Source organism: Scleropages formosus, chromosome 23 (genome assembly GCF_900964775.1).
Source record: "Scleropages formosus chromosome 23, fSclFor1.1, whole genome shotgun sequence".
NCBI lineage: Eukaryota > Metazoa > Chordata > Actinopteri > Osteoglossiformes > Osteoglossidae > Scleropages > Scleropages formosus.
In genome coordinates, this window is record NC_041828.1 from 16,469,802 (window position 1) to 16,483,554 (window position 13,753).

At 51.5% G+C, this 13,753-nt stretch overlaps 1 protein-coding gene across 1 annotated transcript in view; it reads left to right on the plus strand.

Annotated features, from left to right (window-relative positions):
- trib1 (tribbles pseudokinase 1) overlaps positions 1-6,366 on the plus strand; it is a 7,939-nt gene extending 1,573 nt beyond the window's left edge. Inside the window, exons 2-3 of the mRNA XM_029248363.1 lie at positions 727-1,019; positions 4,400-6,366. Of these exons, the coding sequence (XP_029104196.1) occupies positions 727-1,019; positions 4,400-4,862 (756 nt within the window). The 3' untranslated portion in view covers positions 4,863-6,366. The remainder of the gene's footprint in view (positions 1-726; positions 1,020-4,399) is intronic.
- The last annotated feature ends 7,387 nt before the right edge of the window (positions 6,367-13,753 follow it).

Below are 13,753 nucleotides of genomic sequence, written 5' to 3' on the forward strand. Positions count from 1 at the left end.
AAGGAAATGTGTGTTATTTTCTAACTACTCATTAATAACTCGAGGGCGGGGTGCAGAGCAAAGATGTAACAAGGAACGCTGCTACAAACACACCGACTAACCAAAGGCAACTATTATATCTGCTTCGGCTGAAACATATGTTCGGAAAGAATGTATGACGTACCAGGAGTAACTAAGGATTGAGGATCAGAAGGTTTCGGGAAGTAACTTTACAGCGAAAGCGAACAAAAACAACCAATCAATCAATAATAACAATCAATTCACTTTGTTCGAGCCGTAGTACAGCGGAAGTGAAGCGTACCGCAGGCCCGCGTATTTAAATCGCCGAAGTTTCCAGCATCCGCTACACGGATGTGTTGCACCTACTTAGATTTTCCAACTTACTGACAAAAGACACGAGTTTTGAGAAGAAGATTACCCTTTGTTTCAAGATGATAAAATGGAAATTAGCTGCAACGTCACTGCCTTCATGGGCCCTTATCTTGCGTGTCCTTTATTTTTGCCATACAATGGAAAAGGTCAAGGTGAAACCTGAAGCAATGTTCTCGTAGCTGCTGGTTTCATTGACGGTTGTGTTGGTTGCTGGCTTCGTCCGAGCAATGAGCCGCACGGTTTTCTCGGCGCGCTAAACTCACCCTCGCTATCAGGGAGCAGTCCGGTCACCCCACCCTCACACCATTCTTCGCCGTCAAGGGAGCTGACAGAGCTTTGGTGTGGCCTCCACAGGTCTTCAACATGAGCCACTACCAGGAGAAGATGCGAACTCACAGCATCCTGCCTGCGCATAGAAATATTGCCCAGATCAAGGACATCATCCTGGGAGACCAGAAGGCCTACGTGTTCTTCGACAAGGACTTCGGCGACATGCACACGTTCGTCAAAGGCTGCCGGAAGCTGAGTGAAGAGCGGGCCTCCCGTCTCTTCTACCAAGTCGTCTCGGCCATCGCCCACTGCCACCAAGCCGGCATCGTTCTGGGAGACCTCAAGCTCAGGAAGTTCGTCTTCTCCGATGAGAAACGGTGAGGGTCGACGGGCGGTGCCGCATCTGAGGCTGAATAAGCGGGAAGGTGTAGATCAGAACACGCGGGATGATGAGGGATGCTCTCATGACTCACGATGGGTCGCGTAGCTCCAAAGGACCTTTGGCAACGAATGATCGCCGCGAGGTACCGAGCAGCCACGTTACCACTTTGCCCTTGCGAAAATGTCATTGTTTGCATGGCAACGTTATTATCAGTCTTATTTATCACCCGCCTTACATCAGCCTAAGCTGGAAAGTACTTGCCTCTTTAGCACGATAAGGTCATTTCAAAACCGAGTTGCTCAACAGCGTTCTGGAATGCGCGTTATTCATGCGCTGCCCTTTAGCGAGATTAAATGTAAAGAACATGCTCGGCGACACACGAATACATGCGCTCACACCGCACGCGCCCATTTCTAACGTGGGGCGTAATGTGCACCGTCAACCTTCCTTTTGCCCAACCTCAGAGCAGAGCGCACGCGGGACGCGGCGTCAGAGCCGAAGGCGAGCGGCGATCCGCGCGCGTTTCTCCTTGACGCGGCTCCGTTTGCAGCTTGGCGGTGACGCGCGCCCTTTAGAATGAAAGCTATTTCGAGGAGACTGCGCCCTGAGCGAATTCGAGCAGACAATCAGTGCGCGCGGGGTGAGAGTCGCCTTCCTCCCGAGCGCAGCTGCGGCACAATGACTCATCCCTGCCCAGGGACGGCCTAGATCCATAGCCTGGAACCTGTAGCCACTCATCTGGGCCAGTCAAGGGAGCGGCAGTGTGCGTGGACGTGTGCCTGATGCCCAGAGCCATTGAGTTTCGTTTCTCTGTGTACTGCCCTGGTGTCCTCATAACCGTCTCTCTGTCCCTTCATACTTGTCCTTTATTTTTTACAAAGGGTGAAGCTGATTGCGTAGCGGCAGGTGCTGCTGCCTTTAAATCAGGGGGTTGCAAGGTCAAATCCCACCTACTGCTGTATTTCCGGGGGGTGCGGTGCTGCGGCGGATTTGGCTGGGTCCCGGTCTGGGGTTCGAGTCCCGCTTGTGGTGCCTTGTGATGGACTGGCATCCCATCCTGGGTGTGTCCCCTCCCCTCGAGCCTTGCGCCCTGTGTTGCCGGGTTAGGCTCCGGCTTTCTGCGACCCCGCTTGGGACAAACGGTTTCAGACTGTGTGTGAGATGTATTTCCCTTGAGCAAGATTCTTGCGCTAAATAACTCTAAGAAAATCAGCCACCTGGAAAAATGGGCAAATCAGTGTAAATAGTGTAACAGGATGTCACCTTGGAGAAAAGTGAGATGAACAAATAAATGTAAATACAGTATGTATTGGTGTCAGGTCCCCACTGTACTCTTCCCTCCATGTGCTTCCAGAATAGGCTGTGACCCCCCCTGACCCTGCCATTTGAGTGCCTGGGTATTGATAGTTAGTATGTACAGCATGCAGAAATGAATTTGTTCAGGCTCTGCACAGAACAAGTTAAATGCCGTGGCTATCAGCCGATGTTTGTTTTCTCTTTTCCCAAGAAAGTAACTGCACTTGTCACCGACATACTCCAATTGCAACTGCAAAAAAAAACGGCAAGTCAGGGAATTTGGATGAGTGGAACGCGCCGACTTCATTGTTTCGACGATCTTTTAAATAAATTCACCGTACAGGCCGGGAAAGCAGAAATAAATTAGAAAAATGCAATCAAGTCGACAGATAAATAAAGGAAACTCGTGTGTAAGGACTGAAGATAGAGACTTCGGCGGGATTTTGGCGCCCGATTCAGAGCGCGTATCGGAACGGAGGTCGATGTTTCTTTCACGTGTGGGAAGGAAGAGGAGCCGAAGAGCCAATTTTGTCAATGAATCGCAACGCTGGCGACTCCTGGGTGTAAACTTTGAGTTGATGCACGGCCTCAGCAGTGAGGTACTTTAGATATAAAGGCAGAGGCTTTGAAGAAATATGCCTGTTGTGTGGAAACGTGGTCTCTCTTGCGCCGCACACACACCTCGCGCATCATCGGGGGTAGGAGCAGCGTCATGCAGTGTGTGTGTGTGTGTGTGTGTCGGTGAAAAGCTCTGCTCTTTAGCAGCTTTCTCACTCGGTGGTTTCTGTTCACGACCGACAGCACGCCGTCGCACAACGGACGGTTTTCGGACGAGCGCGAAGGAAGCGTTCCGCGAAGACAACGCTGGAGATGCTTTGATATACCTGATCATTGCAGCCCATCCTTTCGCTAGAAAAGATTTTACCATCACGCTGCTCCACAGTAAATTTCAGCTGCTCAAGCACAGACTTGCACAACGCGATATCACTGAATCATCCTGTTTAGTACCCTTTGCTTAAGATTACCATAGTTTACACTGGATGTTGCAATGGCAAAGATGTTGACACTGCAACATGCGGTTGCTGGGCTGACCCAGAAAAAACCCCCTTTTTCCCCTCTGCGGTTTGGTTATTGAGCGAAAGACCTTGGCACATTCTGACATGTACACAGATGTTTATGTGACGGTGTTACTGATCTTCCAAGAACCGGTATTTGAATGAAGAAGGAAATTAGAGAGAAGACACACTGAGGCAGAGCGTGTCCATTCAGTTCTCCGGTTTCCCTTTTTCCAAAGCCTGTCGCGGCTCGGGAGGTCCCCCGCAGCGGTGTACGCTCCACGGATGCGGTCATACGCTTGGCCGGAGATTCAGCCTCGGGGCGGCACCGCGAAGCACAAGGAAGGTCTGCAGGTCAGACGCTTGGAGGACCCCCGGCGGGTTTCCCGCAGCTTCCAGAACGGTGCCCCGGACGGCCCCCCGTCGGTGCTCGTGGGACTTGAGTAACGCAAACGTCTCCTGGGTGTCGCTAGACGCCAGCGGCAGGTTCATGCGGTGCGGTGTTTAGAAGCCCTGCCGAATTCATACATCACGATGAACACAAATGAATAATTTAATCCGAGTCACCCGTTCTTGTCTAACTTTGAGATGCCGAATGCAAAAGACAATGTGCTAGTCACTTTATTAATATCAATTAACTCATATCTTTATTAGCATCGAGCACATTTTTTGTCTTGTATACTGGAGACATGGCTGCATGTTAAGTCGTTAGTATAAGTTGTTTTACGGTAATATTGACATACCGTTATTTATTCATTTAGGTGACAGTTTTTTTCAAGAAAACTTTCAACGTGAGGTTTGTTGATATATCTTTATTGGTTGACCTGCACACGACGATTTTACCTATTTATACACCTGGATAATTTGTACTGTGTCAATTCAGGGTAAGTACCTCGATCAAGGGAACCGCAGCCGGAAGAGGGAATCGAACCCGTGTCCTTCGAGGCAACGGAACTAACCGAGCAGCTGGCCTTCTGTGCTCGTTGGTGCTCTTGGTGATTTCGCATCATCTCTCTTTCGGCAGGACCCACCTGCGGCTCGAGAGCCTGGAAGACGCCCACGTCCTAGAGGGCGACAGCGACTCTATGTCCGAGAAGCACGGCTGCCCCGCCTACGTCAGCCCCGAGATCCTCAGCCGCTCCGGCTCGTACTCGGGCAAGTGTGCCGACATGTGGAGCCTGGGCGTCATGCTGTACACGCTGCTGGTGGGTCGCTACCCATTCCATGACGCCGACCCCGGAGCGCTCTTCTCCAAGATTCGACGGGGTCACTACTGCCTCCCCGAGAGCCTGTCGCCCAGAGCGCGATGCCTGCTGCGCAGCCTGCTGCGAAGGGATCCCGAGGAGCGGCTCACTGCCGCCGAGGTGCTCGTGCACCCCTGGTTCCGCGATGCCCACGAAGCAGGCGGCGCGGAGCAGGAAACGAATGTAGCCGACCAGACTGTGCCCACGTTCAGCCCGGAGCCAGACGAGCTCCTCTTCTGCTGAACGGGTTCTCGGACTCTTCTCATGAACTTTGAGCTTAGGTAAACTAAACGATACTGTACATATTCTACACGTCGTAACTGTTTTACCAAAACAAAAGTACTGTATTATCCTCACTATGCATATGGCATTGCGCAGAGAGGACAGACAGAGGAAGGTCTGAATAGTTTTTGTTTCCACATTTTGTTTCCATTTGCTTCAGCAGATGTTTCTCCATGTGACTTACGGGGCTCTTGTTAGACCAAATTGCGCTGTTGGTTTGCGTGCGAGTTCTCGCTCCCTTCCCCAGATGATCGTTGGACTGGCGAAACGTGAGACCGAAATGCACCGCGGTCTCGAACATAGACAAACTGGTGAGAAATCACCCTAAGCGACACGCGCTGAACCACAAATAAAAGGAGAGGGATTTATATCTCTCTGTTGTAAAGCACTCCCAAAACCACAAGTGACTCACACTCTTGTGAATCTAACTGCTTCGGGGCAAAGCGAAAGCCACAGGGTCCGTCAACGCGCCGCACAAACTGTCCATCGTGGTGGCGGGCGGGGGCCGAGCAGCTGGGTTCCAGTTTCCGCGGGGGGGGGGGGTCTGTTACAGTGAGCCGGAACCGCGGTACAACCCGCGTCCGCTCAACCGTCCGCCGAAACATCAGGTACCGTAGCTTCGAAGGGAACGTGCTCCACGAGCAGTCCTGGCTCGAGCGAATCTTCCTGCGCGGCTTGGTCGCCCACCGCGGCTAAAGCCTTGTCCCTCACTAAATGTGTCTCCGGGAAGATCTTCACCCCTTTTCCCATATTTATTCCTTGATATGACTGTATACTTCCCCAAACACTACTCTGGTGTTATTGTTACCCACTTCAGCAGAAAAATGCAACCCAAGTCAAGAGGAGGAGTGCGGATGCTGAAGGTCTGACTCAGCGGCGGTATGTCAGAATAGGGTGCAGCAGAGACCTCACACATTGCAGGTGGATCTACTCTGGGTTCCTGACTGGAACCTAGCGAAGGTTTTCAAGGACGCTTTCGTAACGCTCTATCTCTTGTTTCCGTCTTCCTTGTTTATTTTTTTTTTTTTTTTTTTTTAATGTCGACAACTTGCCACTTCCCCTCTAACAGTGCCAACAAATCGTGCCGACCGCGTGAGTCCATTCATGAGCGAGTGATTGAATGCGACGGGAACGTTTGCGCGTGGAGCGGGTGTTCGGAGTTCTTAGTGGTCCATGACACGCCGTATTGTGACGCAACCTCAAAGCCAGGACACGGCAAGTCGAAAGTCGCCCTGAACAAGCAAAACTTGCATCGTGGTGGGGGGGGGTGTAAATATGTACATTTTTAAGTATGCAGATGAACAGAATAAAAACTGCTTTATAACACCGACGTAGCGTCTCTGCTTTTTCTTGTTCGTTTTTCTTTTTTTTTTTTTTGGACATAACGCGCATGCGAGCTTGCGGAGCCGCCGCCAAGCCGCACCGGCTGCTTCGAAAAGAGAGAACGCGTCGCGTCTGGCTCATCTGATAGCTCCGGGCTGAAAAGTGCAAGAGAGCCGACCGAGAAGCGTGGTGCGAGACGCGGCTGTCTGGTCGGCCGAAAGCGAGCGTTCCGCACATCGATCCTTAACTTCTGTTCACGACTTTGGGTTTGAGGCTGCGGCGCCGTCATCCACCGCAGCATTTGCCCGTGAGCTGCTCCGCGCCGGAGGAGGCCTCGATGCAGCGGCCAGGTATCTCTGCCCCCTTGTTATGATTTTGTACCTCTTGCGTAAGCAGCTGATTAGGAAGGGGATTAGCTATCAACAGGGCAGCTGAAGCGTCTCGGTTCTTGGGCCGCGGCCAGGGAGCATTGCACGCCATGCCTGCGATTGCCTAATATGTCAGAGTTTGCCCCGGGAGGCCTCCTGACGGCGACAACCGCCCCGCCGGTCGCAAGGTGCGATCGGCGCGACCCGAGGACACGACCTGGGCGCGACCCCGCGAGATGCGCGCGCTTGCGCGGCATCTGTCGCGCACCCTGTCGGACGAGCGGCAGGTAGAGCGGCCCCCGCCGGGGAGCCGAGTCTATTTCTGCATGGCGCGCGGCTGCAATAACAGGGGCAGCTTCCATCGTAAGCAGTCCCTCGTGGCTTCATTAGTTGCATGAGCTGATTGGTGAAATGGTACATCTTCATTAGTTTAGATGTGATCAGCAGGAGCCGTAAACCCCGAACCGAACCGAACTGAACGACAGCAGGGATCGTGGCACCAGACTCCTTCCTTTCTGTGGGCTGTTGGAGAGCAGCGGAGCTAAGAACATTCATATCCACACAAATATTTTATATTACTTCATTTATGCAGGAGTGGCTGCTCCGCAAATAGAGTTGGTGCGCATTCCAGCCCACGACCGCGCTCCCAAATGTAACGTAGGCTTCGGCGCACGTGGTACCACGCGCGGTATTTCATATTCACGTCTCATCTCGGAAGTGGTTTTAGGCACCGGCCACTTTCTGCTTCGGCGCTTCGGGGTCCGCGGCCGACTCGCTCCCTTGTTATGCAAATGTGGCGCGAAGGCCCGGCGTCTTCCCTGACGTTACCCTGCCCTCCAGCGGCGGCGCGCGGCGCTGCAGACGGCCGCTCCCGCTAACGCGCACGGACGCGGCGCCAGGAACAAATGGCGCCGCGCTCTTCGAAGCTGTTTCGGCGCTGCCGGAACGTACCGCCGCGCAAATCCAACAAACTGCTGTGCTTTGCGTTCTCCCCAGCGACGCTCACTTTGTTTCAATGCTCCATAAAACATTATTTGTGACAAAATGAACACGAGAAGCAGGAAAAACCTCTATCGTCCGACATTCGGCCGCACATTCGGCGCATTTTACGACGCGGTCAGGCGCTTGATAGCGGTGTGAATGAGCCCGATGAGTGCGTGCACTGAATTTGCGATGTAAAAGGCTGAATGGAGGAGGACGAATGGGTGGCCGGTGGACAAAGGCCTCCACCCCCCATCTGCACAGTATCTGTCCTTGCACAGAGACACAGGGCGACCGACATCAAGGGATGGTGAAGATGACCGCCGAGCGCTGGCCAAGCAAGATAAAACTCAAAAAAGTTTGTTCACAGCACGTACAAAACAGCAACGTTACATAACCGTCTAATTTGTAATTACGCTTTCTGCGATGTGGGTCGCTTTCGGCGTTGTTCTGCAGGCTCATTAAGAGGCCGGAATTTGGCACCGTGGCTCCTTTGAGAGCCCAGGAGCAGAGCCCTGGTGGAAATGGTTCTCTTTGGACGCCGGCGGAGAGGAGGCCGGGGGCGCCGCGCGCAGCTCGCCCACGGAAGCCCTCGGACAGCCCGCGACGCCCGACGAAACGCAACGCGAGGGACGGCCGGTGGAGCGCGTGACCGCGCACCCTCCGATCCTCAGCACCCACGGCAGCAGGCCTCGTCGTCATCGGTCCGAGACATTTCTCGTATGATAACCGAGCAGCTGCTGCTCGTTTTACGTCTTGTTACGAGCCGACCGTATTTCGCTCCCTTTGAAAAGTAAAGCAATTGCATCACATGCAACACGTTCAAACCCAGAAATATCAATACCTGAATAGAGCTTACAGTGGGGCCCTGCAGAAGAGAATAATATTAAAGGGAATCACATTGGGTTTAAATGCACTTGCATAACGTGGAAGTATTCTCTCTGACGGTGGCTTTTTAAACACAAATGTCTCATTAAGATTTATAGGACAAGAGCTTCATTGTAGCCCCCCCCCCATTTTTGCTGCCTTTTTGAACGGTACAAGGAGAACCCTGTGTCTGTGGTGGCGCAGTGGGTTGGACCGGGTCCTTCTCTGTGGTGGGTCTGGGGTTCGAGTCCCGCTTGGGGTGCCTTGCGACGGACTGGGGTTCCTTCCTGGGTGTGTTCCCTCCCCCTCCGGCCTTACGCCCTGAGCTGCCGGGTTAGGCTCCGGTTCCCCGTAACCCCGTATGGGACAAGCGGTTCAGAAAATGTGTGTATATGAGCAATACAATGCGTATAAAAATACGTTTTAAACTGAGGTCAGGTGTGGTGCTTTTATATCAGCTGTTTTTTTAGTATACAAAAAATAAGAAAAAATGTCTAAAAATTAATTAAAACAGACAGACATTGACTGAAACCGCTTGTCACCCCCCCCCCCCCCCACACACACACACACACAATGTGAAATGCACAGATGTGTTTTCCAAAGTGGTGACGGATCACCCACCCCAGGCTGGCGACTGCTGATGGTTCTGATGACCGTGGCCCATAAGATATTGCTCCCACTGACAGCAGTGTCTCTCTCCAGGAACCGTGAACGTGCACTGGAACCGGGAACCAGTCTCCTACGCCACCGTCGAACGCTATTCTAAAAACGCTAAAACAGTACCAAATATTAATAGCATACAAATACAGTCAGTGTTTTCCAATAGGATTTAGGAGCTTTGCAAATAGAATTGAAGACAAACAAATAGTCTATCATTTCCATACATGTATAATGCATTTGCAAAGCTGAATATTTACTGAAGAAATCCAGGAGCACAGCAGCTACATTCTGCTCCACAGTCAAGTTCCTTAACCGCTTCCCTACCAGCCGTTCCACTGGGAAATTTAAGATACAGGGCGCGAAGCGCAATGGAGTGTCGCTCCAGAAAGTGACCGGTCCTGGGGCAGTCAAGGGTGGATTTATGGCTTTTGTTATATACGCCCCCACGATTATGAAGACCAACAAGAATACATACACACTATAAATATACTTAAGGAAAAATAGCCTGCTGGCTCAAGGCAGAAAATAGAAACTTCTGTTGGGTAACTACAAACGGAAGTGAAAAGTAAGAGCATTCCAAAAGCGCAGTGACATCCCACTTCTTGTCACTTCCAAATTTCTTGTTTTTTTAAAGGTAGTATCTATAACTGTTAAAGTGAGCAAGAAACAAGGCCCCTCCGTGTGGGGTTGTCAGATCAGGAGATCAGATTTGCAGTAACAAAATGCAGACCCAGCTTGATGCCACCACAATGGAACCGGCATATTATCGCATAACCAAAATGAGCAGCGCAGCTCCGTGGCGCATTCAAGATCCAAAATTGCCGAAACATTTTTCTTTCCCCTACTGGCACACTTTCCTCCTTAATATAGAATTTATTTCGGTACAGCCGTGGTTTTACCCTGGATCATATGGATCATTTCTAAAGCCAATAAACGGAGGTGCTTTTGACTCATTTAAATGAGGTCAACATACTACGCCGCATCCAGGGTGTACCAGGCAAGACACCTTGGACAAAATCCTCAACTAAAAAACACTTTTCAGAAATTCTAATAAACTTTGCCCCATAATGAACTATAATTGGTTTTGTAATTCATTATGACTAATGCTTTGCATTAAACCCCTAGCAGGTTTTGCTAGCGAATACATAAATAAAAATCACACCGGTGTTAGAAAACCAGTTATTCTGACCAGAAAATGAGTTTTTTGCAGAGCCAGTTTTCTGAAGGATAGAAAACTGTTCTCACTTTCTATAAAGCTGAAGAAGCATTCCGACAATGACAGCCTTGGTAGCGAGGAAAAGAAGTGAAGGCGACCAGGGTTATTAAAGCACTGGGGGGGGGGTTTGACCTCAAGGGTACAAAGGAGGGTGGAGCAGGGGATGAAAACAAGGAGGTCAGGAGGTAGAGTACACGTGGAGCCGCCCTTCCTCTTTCCCGATGGAGGGAAAACACAACCAGACTTCCGTGTCGCTGTCCCAAAAGTAAAGGATGGAAAAAGCTCCAGGTAATGGGGACTCATCCTGTACAACTGCACCGCAGGGGGTCACACAGTAGAGCCAGCAGGCCTGAAACCCAAGCACACCTGGTCCTAAATTTTTAATGGACTCCATCTGATTACAGATTCCCATGGGCACCAGTGCACCTGACACTGGGGGGAGAGGGAATTACAGCAGCACTCATACTTATACACCATACACATATCATTCAAAAGCTGAGTCTTTCTCAGTGTTTGCTTTGGCTTTTATAGTTTTTACCCATTGATCAAGGTAAAACATAAGGGTAACTCCCAGAACGAGTGTGGTAAGAACAGACTTCCTTGCTCAAGTCCTTTTGACGTCATTCACCCACTGTAGCAGAACACCTTCCTTCTCAGGGCCCGGATCACCGGGGTGTGGCGTAGGGAGCAGCGCTGCTACCTGAGAAGGTCACGTGTTCGAATCCCACCTCCAGTTGACACTCTTGATCGAGGTACATGTTCTGAATTACTCTGGTAAAAACTACCCAGCCGTACACATGGACAAATGAGTGGAAATAGCTTAATATTTGAAACTTGCTTTAGAGAAAAACATCAGGTAGAGGGGAAAATGTACTGCACGGGGAGTAAGGTGTTTTCACGGAACCCTCCGGGAGCGGTTTCCACTGATGTAGGGAAGGCCTACATCGTGTGAAGGGAGGAAGCACCCGAGGGTCACTTCGAGTCCACAGATCCGCATGAGTGAGGCTCGGAGAGCGTCGACCCAGCCAACATAAACGCATCCACACGTTAATCATACCTCGAAACAGCAAAATGACCTAAAGATGACAGATGCCTATAAACAAGGTTTGGAGAGCATCGGTGCAGTGTTTGCAGCAAACAGTACACCAAAAAAAAGTTTGCTGGTAGGCGGCCTTGCGCAAACAGATCTGGGCTCCTGGTGGAGCTCAGTTCAAGTCCCACAAACAAACAGAAGAGCTCGCGATAAAGGGTCCGATAAGCAATTAGAGCAGATGAAATTTGCCGAGAGCAAAAGAGGGGCCAAAGCACTTTCCGGGCTGCTCGCAGGACGGGCAGCTGGTGTGAAAGATGCCCTCCTGCCAAAGACACTTTCCAGAGTTGACGAGAGGACACGGGACAGAGGAGATGCAAACTAATCAGTCGAGTTCACCATGTGACAATTGGACAGAGGAGAGCGGTGCACGATGGGGTGGCCTCGTAGGTGTCGGGGGGGAAGTTGGCAGGATGGCAGAGCATCTGTGGGATGGCGCACGCCTGGCAGGGCGGCTTCCGCTCCCCACGGCCGCCCGCGTTATCTGTAGCGCCAGGCCCGGGTACATGTGCACAGGCCCCGCTCACACAGGCACTGCGCGCAGCACTCTGGGGCGTACAGTGCAAGACGGCGCACTCTGCAGGAGGCTGACGAAACAGCTCTGGGCTGCAGGCCCCATGAAGGGGGCAGGGAGAGAGCGAGATACGTGAAAAGAAAGATGAAAATTCAGACAAGCGTTTATTATCCTTAAGGAAAATGCGTGACTGGACAGGATGGCAATGATGGCACACACACACACACACACACATTTTCTGAACCGCTTGTCCCATAGGGGGTCGCGGGGAGCCGGAGCCTTCCCAGCAACACAGGGCATAAGGCCGGAGGGGGAGGGGACACACCCAGGACGGGACGCCAGTCCGTCGCAAGGCACCCCAAGCGGGACTCGAACCCCAGACCCATCGGAGAGCAGGACCCGGTCCAACCCACTGCGCCACTGCACCCCCTTATGTCGAAGGCAATGATGGTGAAGATGGGAACGGCAAGGACGACGCCGCTGCCAGTGGAGGAGAAATAAAAACACAACGCTGTCTAACAAAAAAGGCGCTCTCTCTGGCCAGGCTCTCGTAAGCGACTATGTGGCCGAAAAGCCCGAGAGCGCAACAGTTAACGCGATTTCCTGTAATCTGCTTCAGTCGCTGAGTAAAAATACAGCCCTCAACAATGCCGTCCAGTTGGCTGCCGCTCCACTTGACTATGCTGAATATTGTTATAAATTGACTCCCTGGGCCATTAAACAGCAAATTCAAACTCACACAGGTCTGATCCCGTTGGATCCTCGGAACAACACTTTCCTTACGCCCCCAAAAATCCAGGGATCAGTTGTCAAGGCAACAGCTTTGGCTTCTATTCCTCAGGCATCAGACGAGGCCGGGGTGTGAAAGGAGGCCCAGGTCCTCGCAAGACATCACTCGGAGAAGAGTGGGGCTCTTTCCGGCCCCTTCCGGCTCCCCGACGTGGACGCGCTCCTGTTCGCCGTCCACCCTGACAGCAAACGTGTGCCTGCTTTCAGCCTCGACTGATTCTCCTCCTTCACAAACCAGAGGGAAACTTCAGCCAGAACCTTCTGCTGGGATCCTCTTCAGACCCTCCCCGACACGTACATGCAAGAACTTTGACCTCTTTGTGTTGGAAGGATGTGAGGACGAGAGGAGTGGCTGAGGAAGCCGTGCTCTTACACCGCAACGTAAAAAAGGGAATAGCATTTTCTGGGATTATTTCGTTAAGTCTTCCCCACAGCTAAACCAGCAGCAGCCCTTCTCCCCAGCTCCTCCACGCCTGCCCACTGGCTCTTCCCTCGTGGCAGAAAGGAGCCCTGGAACATACTGGAACAACTTCCCTATAATCCCTCCTCTGAACACAGAGGCCCGAAACAGTTTGGGAGTTTGAATCTCAGCGGTTCATTCAAAGCAGCACTTCCTCTGCTGCGCCTTTGGACTGGTCTGTTTTTGAGGGGTACAACACGTGAAAACAGAGTGAGCAGCACAACATGTTCTTCTAGAACTGCAGCTGCTGAGTGAACAGTTGGTAAAATGACTCCCGTATTAATATCAGGTGTACCGTCTTGCATGCCACACAAAAAAAAAAATTGGCTCCGGACACACAAAGCTGAGACTGTCAAGAATCATTTTATTGCCCAAGAATCACAGTTACAGAAGAAAGAGGGTAATTTTCCCCATTGCAGCAACAAGGAGAAACAGCTCCAGAATGCCAGGCCATAATGGAAACACATTGGTTTGCGGTACCTTTACACCTCACAGCTCTGTGTTTCCTCAAAGTCGGATCATTTTAATCCCATTTTTCATTTCATTCCAATTTCTAGGAGAATCAGGGGTCCCGTATGTCCCCG